Source organism: Gracilinanus agilis, chromosome 6 (assembly GCF_016433145.1).
Source record: "Gracilinanus agilis isolate LMUSP501 chromosome 6, AgileGrace, whole genome shotgun sequence".
Taxonomy (NCBI): domain Eukaryota; kingdom Metazoa; phylum Chordata; class Mammalia; order Didelphimorphia; family Didelphidae; genus Gracilinanus; species Gracilinanus agilis.
This window is the reverse complement of record NC_058135.1, coordinates 27,462,377-27,478,346: the sequence shown is the minus strand read 5'-3', so window position 1 is coordinate 27,478,346 and position 15,970 is coordinate 27,462,377. Positions and strand designations below refer to the sequence as shown.

Here is a 15,970-nt window from a genome sequence, read left to right as displayed (position 1 = left end):
ATTAAAAAGTTTAAATTTAACAATATTCAAGTGATTAGGATCTTTGCTTATACCTGAGCCGCAAATACTATGATTATTTGCCACTATACCCCTTGATTATAGCTCCTGCTCTAGTATGGCTTTATCAGTAATAAAAAACAAATTTTTATAATATTCATTAAAGTGGCATATGAAGAAATTTTATAGACATGGTTTAGATTTCATCAAGGCATTTGACAGTCTTTCTTTGTTTATGAAATAGCTGAAGAGATATGGACTATATGGTAGTATTGTCATATTGTTGAACAAATAAACCCAAAGACTAGTGATTAACAGATCTCTAGTGTAGTCCCACAGCACTCTGCCCTGTTCTGTTCATCATGCTTATCAGTGATGTGGATAAAGACTATATAAATAGTATAATAATCAGTTTTGCAACAGAAGACCTCAACAGTTTTTAAAATAAAAGGATCAATTACATAGGGTGAAATTTAAAGGCAATATGCAAACTTCTACATTGAGGCTCCAAAAATCAGCTGCATGAGTACCTATTGGAGAAGGTTTGGCTAGGTTACAGTATTTGTCATATGAATAATAATCTCACAAGAAGGCAAGATAAATTGAAACAAATAAAAACCCAGTTTGCTGTAAATGGTTTGATGTACTGACTGCTCAAGTGGGCATACCATGAAAAAAAAATGTATATATATATATACATATATATATATATACATATATATATATAATGGACTTGGAAAATTTAGAGTAATATAATATTTTTCAGATTTCTAATAAGTCTGTTTAATGCCAATTTTTCTTCCCAGTTTATTATTTCCCTTCCTATCGATTCCTCACGAATTTTGTTCTTATGAAAACTTTTTAATTTTCCTTAGGAAACATAGAATATTTTGTCATTGTTACTTCCTGTCTCTCTTATTTTGTGATAAGCTCTCCCCCAATCATAGATCTGTAAACTACTCCCTTAGGTTTTCTCTTCTTTAAATGATGTGACCTTTTCTATTTTGATTGTTCATTCATTTGAATCTTCTTTGACCTTACTTTCCTACAAACTACTTTCTAGGTTTTCCATCAATTCTTGTTCCATCTCTCATCACCATACTTTTTCATAAGCTGTCTCCATATGCCAGAAATGCATTCCTCTTGTCTCTTAGAATTTTGCACTAGCTTCAAAGCTCAGCCCATGTGAATATTTAACCTTTACCTGCTACTAGAGGGCTCTGTAATGTGTACCCAATGTTCCTTCTGATAGAACATGAGGAAGAATCTCATTTTGTTTTTGTCTTTGTTATCCCAGTGCCTGGCAATATAGTAGGCTATTAATAAATGTTAGATTAGGGAGTTTAGTTTTTATTCTTTAGTTTATTTAACATTGGGATACTGTATTGGTGTGCTCATAGGTTTTTCTTGTCTGTTCAGAATGCACCTTTCCAAATAAAATATTTCTTCAAAATATTTGTTTTCAGTATAAATGAGAAGAACATGAAATACAAGTTAAACTCTTAAGTAACTGAAAAGCCAAATGGTCTCAGAAAGCTGTGGGAGGGTAATGAGGGCAGAATATCACATACATGGCTACGGGAGGATTACTATATCAGTTCTTTTTACTTAAAAGTTTGTCTTTGTCACAGGAGAAGTTTTAGTTCTGGCATAAGGGTGAAGCAGAAATGATTCAGTCAGCATGCATACAGTAAGTGCCTACTGTAATGCAGGGTTGCAGCAGAAGGTTTTTTGCTTTTGCAAATTCAACTGTACAGCCCTGGCAGTTAGAAGTTTTAGAATATTCACAGAAAGACAGTTGGAGCCTGATACTATAAATAGTGCTGAAGCTCCAACTGAAGGGCTTTTGCCTTTTGGCTTCTGCTTTGGCCTGTGCTTATTGTCTTTGGGGACATTTGTACCTAGCCTGATTTCTCTGGACCTTTCCCTGATCTCTCCATTTACATTCCTACTATTTCCCCGAATTTCCCTTTGGGCCCTGGGAGGAAGGGTAGTTTTGGTGGTTGGACATTGTGGGTTTTAGCTTCTGTAGGCAAGAAGGACATCCTAAATCAAGCCACCCCCTTATTTAGTGATCTGATAAATACTTTACTTTGGAGCAGTGAATCCTTCCTGACTGGGAGAGCTGGACTCTCTCAGTCTTACTCCCTTCTCTGTGACCCTTCCCCCAACACCAGCTTTCTCCCTAATAGCAGTTACAAAACCCTGAAACCCTCTCTCCCTCAACTCACCCCTGCCATCAATAAATCCCCTTTGTTACCTACACAAAAACCTCTGGTGAATCATTGTATTGAATATTAAGGCAAAGGCTGAAGAGGGAAGAAATTATTTCCTTTTATTTCTTGAGGGAAACCGAGGCATCCATCTTGGGCAGGAAGTACCCAGCTGAGACTTCCTGCAGACATCAATTTCACTGGCAGGGAGGAGCCTTTGACTCCTCCCTCTAGGGTTCTTAGAAATTAACAAGAGAAACCCCTCCAGCCAGATCTAATCATTTCTGACTGTCCCAATTCCTCTTGTATCATAGAGATACTTTCCCTGCCTGAATATCCAGCCCATTTCCTCCCAGTACCCTCTGTCTCTAGCCTCTTGAGATTAGCTTGTTTGAGCAGCCCCTCCTAAACTCCCTTTCATTCCCTTACCTTCCTATATACAACTCATTCATCCCTTCATTAGTCATGTAGCCCCTTTATTCCTCCCTATATCAAAATTATCCATTCATCCCTTAACTCAGTCATTCCTCCTTCTATCACCATTATCCCTCCTCACTACTAAAATTGCCTACTTCTTCATAACACTACAATGTGGTAGGCAGTGAGATAAGCCCTGGGAATAAAGACAAATCAAAAAAGGATCCTCAGCTTCAGGGAGCTCACATTCCACTGGGTAAGACGATGTGTAAATAATTAGGTGCATCCAATGCAATAGGAAATAATCTCAGGGACAAGGTACCAGGGTGGAGGTACACAGCTTGTGTGTGTATGTGTGTGTGTGTGGGGGAGCCTGGGAAAGACCTCTTGCTTCTGTAGAAGGAGGGATTTGGGCTGAGTCTTGCAAAGATCAGGGAAACCAGGAGGTGGAGGTGAGGAGAGAGAGCATGCCAGCTAGGAAGGGGCACTTTGGAGCAACAGCAAGCTAGTCAATGTAGCTGGATTGTAGAGTATGTGTAGGGAGTAAGAGGTAAAAAAGTCTGAAACAGTCAGAAGGGGCCAGGCTGTGAAGGATTTTAGAGGTCTAACTCCTTAACTGACACACCTTGAAAAATGTTATTACAAAGATAATTGTTACAGCCCCTAGTGAGGTGTATCTTGTGAATACCCCAACTTTGTAAATATTAAATTTAAAATATTGCTTTCACCTTGAAAATGCTTTTCCATTTATAGCCCAAAGAGTCAGATAGAATTCCTTTATCATTTTTCTTCCCTATCAACAAATATTTGACTGATTTTATGTGCTCTCTAGAAATTAGGTTTGCATCTAAATAATAAGGAAGAGAATAGGATTTAATAATAGGTTTGGCATGTCACTTGGATTCTAATTCAGGTTTTACTGTTTTGTGCTTATCCAAATTGTCATTTACTTTAAGCATTTTTCTCATCACTGAATAGAGATCTCGTGTGTTTTATGAAGCTTAGGAACATTGTTATATAATGACACTTGATTAACTGGGATGACCATCATTTGAACTAGATGAGTGCTGAGAATGCAGAAATGATAATGAATTTCAGGTACTGAAAAACAAATGCCTTTGTTATTCATGTTATTATTCTGAGGAAATCCAAGTAATAGGGATGGTTCCATGTTTAATAATCCTGAGAAAAATGGAACAGAGTTCTATTGCAGAAAGGACTTCATGTAATTTCATATTAGTAAACAAAATGTAGCTTACATATGAAAATGGAGATAATTTTCCTGTTAGTTTTCTAACAACAAAGTAGATAATGTGTAAGAACAGTATATTTTGAAGTTGCTTTATTATTACCATTTCAAGTAATACTGCATATCACTCTTACATTTGAATTGTGTAGATTTTAATGATAGACAATAAAAGTGGTTAGTGAGGAAACATGTTTAACTTGCCACCAACTTATCTTATTTCCAGAAATGTCAAATGAATAAAAGTGCATGACCTATAAGCCTTTTTGCAAAGAATACATTTTGTTACGTTGCATTTCATTTTTACTGAACAGAAAAATGTCAGAAGTTACCTTTTCATTACATTTCAATAAGAAAGGAAAAAAGATGGGAGAAAACATTAAGTGATTTTAAAATAACTTCATTTCTTAGGAAAAATGTTTTTTTTTATCTGAAACTTTATACACTAAATTATTGGGCTGCTTAAAACAAAACTAATCTCTCTACTATTTTGTTCAATATGCTGTTGCATATTGAATATAATATAATATCCACAGAGATTGAGACAAATATTCTTATGTGGAAATTATATTTTTGTAAGACCAAATTAATCTTTCACAAACAGATGGCCAAGCTGCTTCCTGATACTGATTGCTTTTTTTATAGGAAATCCTTAAATGACTTCATCTTTTAATAGATAGTGGCATTAGAATTTTTAGTGTGACACTTGAAAGAACAATAAGAAAATATAAAAAAACCCCAAATGACAATATATCTTTCTCCTAGGGGATACATTTTATATTACAATACATTTAAGCTCCCCCTGCCAAGACTTATAACATTATAATGTTATCAGAAGCATCTCAAATGCATGCCCTCTGCTCTGCTTATTTTTATATCTGTTGAAATTTTAGACACTAAATTGTCTAGTAAGGAAAAAAAATTAGCATCAAGTATTAAAGAAATAGGTTATCACAATGTGATCTGAATACTGATTCCATTGATATGGAAAACTTCAATCTAAACTGAAAGTTATAGTAACATATTCTGTTGAATATGTTTTCCATCATTTCTCTCACCACAAATTTTTCTTTCTTCCCACTATGGGATAAGGTAGTATAGTGGTTAGATTGTTGGTCATGAATTGTTGTTTATTCATCTTATTTGTGTCTGACTCTTCATGACCCCATATAGGGTTTTCTTGGCAAAATATTGGAATGGTTTGCCATTAGTGTCTGAGGCTGGATTTGAACTCAGGTTTTCCTGATTTAAGGTGCAGTGCTTTATCTACTGAGTCATCTAACCAGTTCTTTATAGTCATGAATACCTAACTTCAAATTTAGCCATTTAAATTCTAGAAGAATTCCAGTGTAGTTTTTGTGTAACATAAATTAGCAGTGTCCTTGTTATTTTGTTAGTCTCATAAGACCTTCCCTTACTTGATTTCAGAAATCCTGGAAGTAGTCTCCTTAGTGGAGCTTTTTGCCTTTGTTTGCTTTTTTCCCCACCTTTGCCATTGCAAATTAAGAAAAATTAAAATATTGTGTTCTTTGTTTTCATTTGTTCTTTGTATTCCTGTAGGAATAGGACCAAACTGTAGTCCATTATTCCAGCTCCTGTATCAGCTGTCTAATGCTTGCTTAATGAAGCTTCTCCCTTCACCTCCTCCCCATTTCCATTGCTCCCTGATTTAGAACTTTTCTCTTCTCCCATCAGGCATTTGACTGCAATGTTTTTGGTGCAGGCCAAGCTTATTGTCCCTAAGCTTTCGCATTTGTTATTTATTTTACCTTCTTGTAAAAACTTGGGAATTTAAATCCAACATTTTCTTTGAAGCTTCTCTCTTCATGACCTAAATCCTTTATGACATGACTATTTAGGCTTTCTTTATATGTCTATAGGCTATAGTTACTTTAGTACGGAACTAAGTGATAAGTATTTATTGGCTTTATTTTTATTTTCTTTTTACTTAAGTATGTACATGCTGTCTCCCCCACATATATTCCTTACAAATAGGGATTGGTTTATTCTCTGTCTGTATCGCTTGTACCTGGTTCATAGTAGGTGATTTATGAATACTTTTTGATAGATTGATATCTTTTCATGGATCACGCTGTTTTTTATTTTTATTCTGAAGTCTATACTATCCTGTCTCAGTCTTTTTAAATTTGTCTCATTCTTTAATATTGCTTTATACATGTGTATTTTATTTATATATATATTATATTTATATATTACATATATTATATACATATATATGTTCTTTAACTTTTTGGTATGTGTCCTTTTTTCTAGAGCTATATTGCAAAATCTTTGAGATTAAAGACCATTTGTTCTTGTCTCATGTATTCTAGCTGTCATAATAAAATGCTGGGAATACTCCTATTACTGTGGGAGATGACTCACTCTGGCTTTGGGGATTGTGCTAGGTGGTACAATTAATAGGCTCCTGGTGCTGGGTCTGAAGTCAGGAAGACCTGAGTTCAGATCTGATCTCAGACATTTATTGGCTGTGTGACTGTGGGTAAGTCACTGAACTCTAGTTTGCCTCATTTTTCTCATCTATAAATGGAAATAGTAATAACCCATATCTCCTAGGGATTGTTTTGAGAATAAAGTAAGATAATAATTGTAAGCATCATATAGATATTGTCTTTGTTATTATTTTATTATTATCTCTTAATTTATAGAATAATGATATGTTTTCTAATGGTATTTTACTATATGATTCTTTACTATTATGATTCATTTAGGTTTCAGCATAGAGCAAAAATAAATAATCATAAATCATGTGTTTAATTCCTCTGAAGGCATATGGCCAGAAAGAAAAGGGAAGCTATTCAGAAATGGAAATGTAATCAGTTCCTGATGATCAGAGTGGAGACCCTGTTTCTTTTTCATTCTGTTTTTTGTCCTTTTTGATTCTCATGCTGAAGGAAGGACTCAGACAGATACATAGAGATATAGTTCCCTTCGTGAGAGTGAATTTTCAGAGAAGTGTCTTAAAGCTCACCAAGCACCTATCAAGAAGTCTTTTCCTCGCTATGTACCTTAGACTCAGTGAGGAGGAGAAGGAAAGTTTTAAATGATGGGTTTTGATAATTCACTTAAGATAACATGCTTATGGCAGCTGCTAAACAATAGATTAAGATTCATGTATAATAGTACTTTTGGGGATTGCCTTTAATTTGAATCTGATTCCTTCATTACTGTGGTTACTGAGAGTTCTAACAAAAAGCTCTAATGATAAGGACTTTAATATATTTTATAAATAAATTAAGAAATCATTACTTTGCTTTGCTTTCTATATACTACTGATTCTCTTTCTAGATCTTCTTCAAAACCATCTTTTTGATTCTTTATGTAGCTTTGGGGTTCAAGTTAATTGGGCTAATTAGTTAATTTCCCTATGCCTCAGTTTTCTCAACTATAATGAGGAGGTTAAAGTTGATTTCTTGTAAAAGCCCTTCTAGCTCTAAATCTGTAATCCTATAATCATTCAAGAATTGGGCCCCGGGTGGTGGGAGTGTGGAATGTGGGTACCTAGGGGCCAAAGGGGGGTGGTAAGGGGTAAGTAAATGATTAGGGCAAAGTCAGGGAAAAACAGAACCCAGCCCTGGGTCTCCAGGGCTTTATATACCCTTGGTCCCTCTGGCAGTTGAAGTCTGTCTTGTGGCTCATGCCACCTTCAACATTCCATCCAGGGCAACTGACAGGTTTGCCCTAAGTCAACATGGCAAGGTTAAAAATCCTACATTACAGACCCTGAGTTATTAAGTTTTTGGGGGAAAGCATCATCAGAGTAATAGGAGAAATGGGTCACTGTTGCACTTAGATGTGGAAAAGAATACAATGCCAATACAACCTGATATTCTTTTGTTTCCACATTGTTTTTGCTTTTCAATGGGTTATGTGCTATTTTATATTGCTTATACTGGCTAGACAACAATAAGTTTATATTATTTTTCTGCAGGTTTTTAATATTTTTCATAAGATAAAATTGGTTCATTTGTTGGATTAATGCCACAAAACTAAAATAAAAACATAAATAGGATTTTATAATTTTCCAGTCTAAGTGTATCAACCCTTTCTTCAAAATCACTCAAGACATCAACATTACTTTTGCTATACATTTTATTGTTAGGCAGCTGCAGTGGGTCATGGCTCACTCAGACTGGCTGGTGCCTCAGTTTCAATCCCGGAAGAAAAAAAAGTGACATTGTAGTGTTTGTATAAAAAATAAAGAAAGTTTGCATAGGAGGCATCTTTATTTATTTTTATTTTTATTTAATTTATTAATTTATAACATTTCTCCATGGTTATAGGATTCATGTTCTATCCCTCCTCTCCTCCCTCCCCTCCCATAGCCCCCATACAATTCCACTGGGTTTTACATGTGTCATGGATCAAGACCAATATCCATATTATTGATATGTGCATTAGGGTGTTCATTTTGAGTCAGTATCCCTAATTATATCCCCATCCACCCATGTGATCAGGCAGTTGTTTTTCTTCTATATTTCTATTTCCACAATTCGTCCTCTGAATGTGAATAACATTCTTTCTCATAATTCCCTCAGAGTTGTCCTGGATTGCATTGCTGCTAGTAGAGAAATCCATTATATTCAATTTTTATCACAGTGTATCTGTCTCTGTGTATAATATTCTCCTGGTTCTGCTCCTTTCACTCTGCATCAATTCTGGAAGTCACTGCAATTCACATGGAATTCCTCCAGTTCATTATTCCTTTGAACACAATAGTATCCAACAGAAACCACAATTTGTTCAGCCATTCCCCAATTGAAGGGCATATCCTCATATTCCAGTTTTTCCCCACCACAAAGAATGTGGCATAGGAGGCATATTTAGCAAGGAGACAGTCTTGATTCACTTAAGCAAGTTTTCCTTGTTTATGAGTTGCCCATGATAATCTACGAGCAAAGCCCCTTAGAGCAGCAAGGCTCCTTGGAACTTTTTTCAGTCTATCAGAAATGTAGGAAGCTACATCAGTGACTTAGCCTTCACTTCCTTGATGGTTCTGATGTTTTTTTTGAGGAGAAGAACTAGTCCAGCCCACATGGTGGAGGAGTACTCTGATAGAGAATCCTTCTACCAAATGCTATTCCTTAATGACAAAATTAAAAACATTTTCTAGAGGACAATCCATTACTTTAATGTCTAGGCTGTTATTGGAAAGTTCTAATCTTAGGGATGCCTGGCATAGACAGCACTAGAAAAGAAAAAGTAGACCATAAAGAAAGAAAAACAAAACAAAATAAAATGCAATGAGCGACATGATGAGCAATGTGATGTCCTTCTGAAGAATGATTGAATATAAGAAAAAATAAGGCTTTCCTTTCACCCTTTCTCCTGGAAGAGAGGACTTCTTTGTCCAAGTGATGGGGTCCATCTTTGGGAGAGGAATGTCTGATCTTCCCAGTTCCCATTAGGTCTCCTAATAAAAGAGATGACCTTGAGGAAGAACACCACCAGGAACTCCAGGGTTATAACAAATACTGCTCTCTGGTCAGGTCGCTAACAACCCTACAGGGTCAATGCAGAGAATTACCCTAAGCCTCTACCACTCAGTGTTCCTCAGCCCCTCAGCCAGGGCTTCCTTCTTCCTGGGAGACCAGTGGTTGGTGGGGTTGGGTGGTGGAGAAGAGGAGAAAGTAATTTTACCAAATCTCTCCCTCAAAGATTTCTGAGAGACAGCTCTCTCCTGTTTGCAGCTGGGTACACAGTTTTTACCTCTCTTTTATATCCATAAAGTAAGCTCTTATCCCCACATTCCACCCGGTTCCAAGCTTTTCCTGTGAAGGAATTGTACAGTAATCATTAGCTATTGTGCTGGCAGCAATATGGAGAAGCTGATTAATTTTAAATTATAGTAAACAACTGCCTATGATAGTTCTGCCTTTTGCTGTCACACATGTCAGCATCTGCTCTTCTGCCACTGTGTCTGTCTGCTGTACACATTGCTTGGAAAGGCAGTAAGGAAATAAGCCTTTATTGAACAATTAATATATGCCAGGCACTGAACTAAGCACTTTACAAATATTATTTCATCTAATCCTCACAACATTCCTATTATCCTTATTTTCCAGATGAGGAAAATGAGGACAGCAGTTAAGTGACTTACCCAGAGTCACTTAACTAGGAGGTGCTTAAAGTGGATTTGAACTCAAGTCCCACAAATCTGAAAGACAAGCTACTCTATTTTCAGGGTTCAGTTGTCAGAGACAACAGTCTTTTTCTTGCTGAGTGGCCATCTCCCAGGAGTGGGGAGGGCTTCCCAGTAAGCAGCTGCCATTTCTAGAGGTATCACCAAATCAGGAAGGCCAGTCCTGGCTTACCTTCCTCTTCACTTCCTCTCCCCATTTCCAGGAGCTCATTCTTGTCCGGGCTTAGAAGACTACATTTTTTCTGGTCTGGGCCTGCTTCAGGACAGTTTTGGCTGTTCAGCTGTTTCACTTATGTCTGACTCTTCATACCCCATGTGGGGTTTTCTTGGCAAAGAGATTATAGTATTTTGCCATTTCCTTCTCCAAATCATTTCTCATGGGGAAACTGAGACAAACAGTTGCATAACTTGCTTAGGGTCACACAGCTAGTAAGTATCTGAAGCCAGATTTGAACTCACAAAGATGAGTCTTTCTAACTCTAGACCTGGTGCTCCAACCACTGCACTACCTAGCTGCTGCATAATTATTTCTACCACAGTTCAATAGACCCAAACTTGGTCTTTTCTCCCCAATTTAAACACACACACATATGTATATTTATTTATATATCAATTTGCCTCTATCTAACCACACTTAATTTTTGACCAATAGATTTCATGAACATAACTTCCCCTACTTTAGTTTCCATGAAATTATTACCACATATAAGAGTTCTTTCAATGTGAGTCAATTTTGTTGACGTATCATCTTCAATATCACAAAGAATAAGATACTTCTACAACTCCTACAGCTAATGTCCATCTTGGAGTTCCTGGCAGCTAGTACAATCATTGAATGCAAATTAGTTCCCTTTATTGTAAAATATTTATTTTTCCTTAAACTTTTTCCTAATACTTTAAGCTCTAATGCTTGTTCTTTGATGTTAAAATTGCTTCTTGTTGAAATAATTATGTTCCAAAAGATTAGATCTTTTTGAAAGACAGAAATACATGGATTTTAATAACACATAATATTTTTGGTGAATATCTTTTAACATAAAATTTTCAGAAAATATAAAAATTTCTATATGAAGGATGTACAGAGAATTGAATTTAAATAAAACATTTAAAAGATTTTCATTGATCTTTTAAAGGATTAAATTATACATGACTGTAATGTATATGGTATTTGATATTTAGTTGAGAATTATTGTTGTAATTATTAATATCAATGTTAGTCTGATGTTGATTAAAATTTTAATACAACAGTAGGCATTAAGGAGTTATAACAGATGGGAGGGTAAGCTTTTTAGCTTAATTGGAAACTATTAAACATGAAATAAATGGGTTCATTTTGCAGAATAAATAAAATATGTTCACAAACTTGGGAAGCAGGAATGGATATATTAAAAATTGCTGGTTAGGGCAATCACAGCTCATATTCATATATTCTTATAACCTGAATATCCTAATGACATTGACAATGAATGGAAAATGGAAATGAGTGTTTGCACAGAGGCTAGACTGTAGTGGGACAAACTTGATATTAAATGGGCTCATAGTCTTTCTTCTTTACTCTGTTTTGGTTGCAGTTTTATGGGCAAAAATATAGCAAATAAACTTTCATAGAAACTAAATTTCCAGGTTTGTATGCTCTGGAGGAATTTGTTCTCTCTTTACAGAATTTTGTAAAGTAAAAATCTGTCCAAAGTCGTCTTTTACAGAATTCCTCTAAGTAATTCTAGTCCCTGGGAAACCCTCTGCTTGGGGCTCCCAGAATAGCTATCCCAGATTCAGATCTGTAGGTCTGATGAGCAAACATTCATAAAGTTCTGACTATGTGTCTGGCACTGTAACAGGTGCCAGAGATATAAAGATAAGAATAAAACTGTTGCTGCTTTCAAGGAGCTTGTATTCCACTGAGGAAAAACAGCATATACAAAAATGCACAAATTCAAAATATTTGCAAATATAAATGATTTCTATGCCAAATAATCTGGTTGGAAGAAGGCATTAACTGCTAAGACTAGACTAGGACACTGCAGGAAATGATCCTCTAGCAATGCCTAGAAGGGAGCGTAGGATTCAAAAAAGCAAAGGGAAATAGAATTTGTAGCATTGAAGTCAAAACTGGATCATACATTATGTTCTCTTATGAACTCACCATGTTCCTTTTTTTATTAGCCAGAATTCCAAGCAAAAATATTTAAGCAATAGAATATTTTCCCCAAAAAGTGGGCCACACATTCTCACAAATACAAACACCATCACCTGGAAGAATAGCCACAGAAAAATAACACATACATAGGGAATGTAGATAACCAAAGGCATGGAGAGAGAGCCCCGTGTAATCAGGGCATCTACTCAGAGGGGGGCAGACATTATCTGTTGGTGTTAGCATGCTCCTCTCTCCGGGTCTGATCACTATTAGGGACTGCTTTTTGCTGAGTTTCTCTTGGATGTTGTACCTTGCAAGCCCTCAGACTTATTTTGCTTTCCACTGCACTTCTTCAGTTGGTCAATAAACTTTTATTAAGCACTTCATGTGGTCGGCACTGTGTTTAGTGCTGGTCATACAAAGGAAGGCAAAAACACTCCCTGCCCTCAAAAATCTCACTTTGTAATAAAAATAAAATAAAAATAAAAATAGAAAAAATTCTTATTTCTTGGAAATAAGAAATATATAAAGAGCAAAGGTATTAGCAGCAATGGGAACCGAGAAAGATCTCCTGCAGAAAGGGAGACATGGGCTAAATTTGGAAGGAAACAAATGAAACCAGTGTGTAGTGGTGGGAGGCAGAGCACTGTAGACATATGGGACAGCTAGTGCAGAGACATGGAGATGGGAAGAGGGCTTGTGGGAGGAACTCAGAGTGGGTCAGTGAGGCAGAATCATAGAGAGCATGGAAGTGAGGCAATGAGATTGGGAGGTGAGGAAGGCACCAGGTTAGGATGACCTGTAATGTCAGAGGAATTTATATTATGTTCTGGAAGTAATAGTAGCTCCTGGAGCTTGCTTAGCAAGGGGTCAAGGGTACCCTAGAAAAATCCCCTTGGCAGTAAGTGGAGAGTCGAGCTAGTGAGCAGTCCGAGGCTGGGAGATCAGTTAGAAGACTTTTTGCATTAGTCCAGTTGAAAAGTAATGAGGGTTGTAGCTGAATGTATGGAGAGAAGGGAACACATATGAGAGATGGGAAGGTAAAAATCATCCAGTTTGGTAGCATATTTGATGTGTGGGGTGAGTGAGTGTGAGACCTCAAGGTTGGCATTGGATTTGTGCAAATGGCACCTGGGAGACTGGCAAGATGATGATATCTTTGACGGTAATACAAATGTTGGAAGGAGCAGTTTGTGGGGAATTAAATGAGTTCTTGATGCAGAGTGAAGTGAGCAGAAATAGGATAATACTTTATGATGATAATAACAGCATCGAGCAAAACAACTTTGAAAAACTTTACAATTCTGATCACCACATTGACAAGCCATGAGTCTAAAAGAATGAAAAGGAAATGTACCGCTCACCTCTGGCAGAGAGGAGATGGACTTAAAATGCGGAGCCATTTTCAGACAAGGCTCATGTGGGATTTATTTTGTCAGATCGAGCAGCTATGTATTGAGAGCTTTATTTTGGGGATTTATTTTTTATTTCCTCAAAGTACGGGACAGTAAGACAGACAGATTAGTTTAAAATATTTACAGAAAAGAAAGATTAGTTCTGTTTTGAACATGATGAGTTCGAGATGCCTACAGACAGTTCAATTCCAGATGTTTGGGACATACATTCAAAGGAATCATCTGCATGTAGATGATAATTGAATACCTGGGAGCTATAGAGATCATAAGTGAGAGAGGGAGGAGGACCTCGGACAGAGACTTGAGGATATCTCAGCTATTTCCCCAATTGTTATGTTTCTACTTTATCCCTTTTGTGTGATTTGGATCTCTATAGATTTCTCTGCTCACGGCTAGGCATGCCACTCCACTCATCTCATTATGTTTCCTGGTCAGTGGTATCCAGAGTATGGGGACTAGAGCCCTCTGCCTTATATAATTAGACTGAAAACTCTATAGGGCTATCATGAAAGTGTTACTGAGCACCTCAGGTAGAAGCTGAGATTAAGTATTTTCTTCTCGATTCATTTGTCTGAGGCAGAGATCACAGTTTTTCCTATATAACCATCTCATTTAGGGTTAGAAATTCTTCAAATCCTTTCTGACTCAGCAAAAAAATATATATTTGAACTGGAACAAAAGGGATGCAGAAAGCAAGAGATTGCTTTTCTACCTTACTAGTTTATGTTCTTGGCTTCATCATCTATATGTGGCCTTCAGATCTTGTAGCTAGTAACAAACCTTGCTATATATTAGAAAACACTTATGGGTATCATTACAAATTTCATTTTTCAGGATACTCCACCACCAGGCTACTACGACATTCAAAAATCATTTGAGAAATCATATGGCAAACCTAAATACATGCCACCTCGCACTTGCATGGCCAGAAAGATGCATAACTGTTTCCTAAGTTCATCTCCTAGGCTTTTAGATATCAAGAAAGAAGGGCCAGGTAAGATCATTATGTATCTTTTAAAATAAATTGTAACTGGAAGTACTATAGATGATTCTTTTCTTTCCCTTCTTCATTTTTCCTTATTATCTGTCATAAATTGATCCAAGTAATTAATTTTCTTTTTTGTCTTAATCTGCTAAAAATTTTAATATTTTTTCAAATATATAAGAACAAGTTTTATCATTTGTTTCTTGGGAAAATTTTATTCCAAATTCTCTCTCCCTTTTTTCCTTCTTTCCTTCTTGAGATGGTAAGCAATTTGATATAGATTATACTTGTGCTGTCATGCAAAACATATTTCTATATTAGCTATGTTATAAAAGAAAGCGTAGACCAAAAAACCCTAAGGAAAAAAAAAGTAAAAAAAAAGGATGCTTCAATCCGTAGGTGGATAGCAGTTTTCATCAAAAGTCCTTTGGAGTTGTCTTGAATCATTTTATTGCTGAGAATATCTGTCAATCACATTTAATTATCTTAAAATATTGCTATTAACATGTACAATGTTCTTACTCCTGGTTCTGCTTTTTTCACTTTGCATCAGTTCATTTAAGTCTTTCCAGGTTTTTCTCAAGCCATGTTTTAGTTTTCCACTGCACTTTGCAAATGTTGAAGAACAAGTTTGTTTTCTCTATGATGTTACACTCAAATAGCTATCAATAAGAAATGTGTGATATTTTTAAAAAATAGACATAAACCACATATTTAGGAAAGTTGATCCTAGATTTAAAATTTATTTTTCATTCTTGAAAGAATGAATTTGCTTGAGGATGTTTGCCTCTTTTATGTCACCAGAAGTAAATAATAACTGCTAAGCTAACAGAAAATGTATAATTTAATACAACTCAAGTCTTATAATATTATTGTAAATATATTGAAGTATTGAAATTAAAGCCAAGGAGAGATTTGCTCTTGGAATCAAGGGAGGTAAATAAAATCAACTGCAAAGATTTGGATTGGTTTATAAACTTAAATTTAGCTGTCATTAGTTACAACATCTAAATCAAAGTCTTCCCTAGTTATTCTGTAGCCTCATAAGGGTATTTTTCTAGTTATTTTTCCTAAGCTAAAGAGGATTATCTTGATTCTACCACTATGACTTCTATAACTTTGAGCAAATGACCTAAATTCTCTGGGTCTCAAAACCTCCTCTTCATTTGTACAATGATCTTAGGACTCTAGAAAAGAAATGTGCTTCCTAGGTAAAAATATAGAAAATGATTTCAAATAAACTAAAATAAAATTATTTGAAGGAGTAATGATGGTCTCATGATCATTCTGCTCCTGTCATAGAGAGGAACCCCCAATTCTTACCCCCAACACTACCCAAGCAGTCCTGAAATTCATAGGAGGTATTTCAAAAAGAAAACATTAAATGGTGAAAAAAA

At 35.9% G+C, this 15,970-nt stretch overlaps 1 protein-coding gene across 1 annotated transcript in view; it reads left to right on the top strand.

The window, feature by feature from the left end:
- Window positions 1–15,970, top strand: part of STPG2 (sperm tail PG-rich repeat containing 2) — a 624,910-nt gene that overhangs the window by 220,998 nt on the left and 387,942 nt on the right. The window contains exon 11 of the mRNA XM_044681589.1: window positions 14,423–14,582. Within this exon, the coding sequence (XP_044537524.1) occupies window positions 14,423–14,582 (160 nt within the window). The remainder of the gene's footprint in view (window positions 1–14,422; window positions 14,583–15,970) is intronic.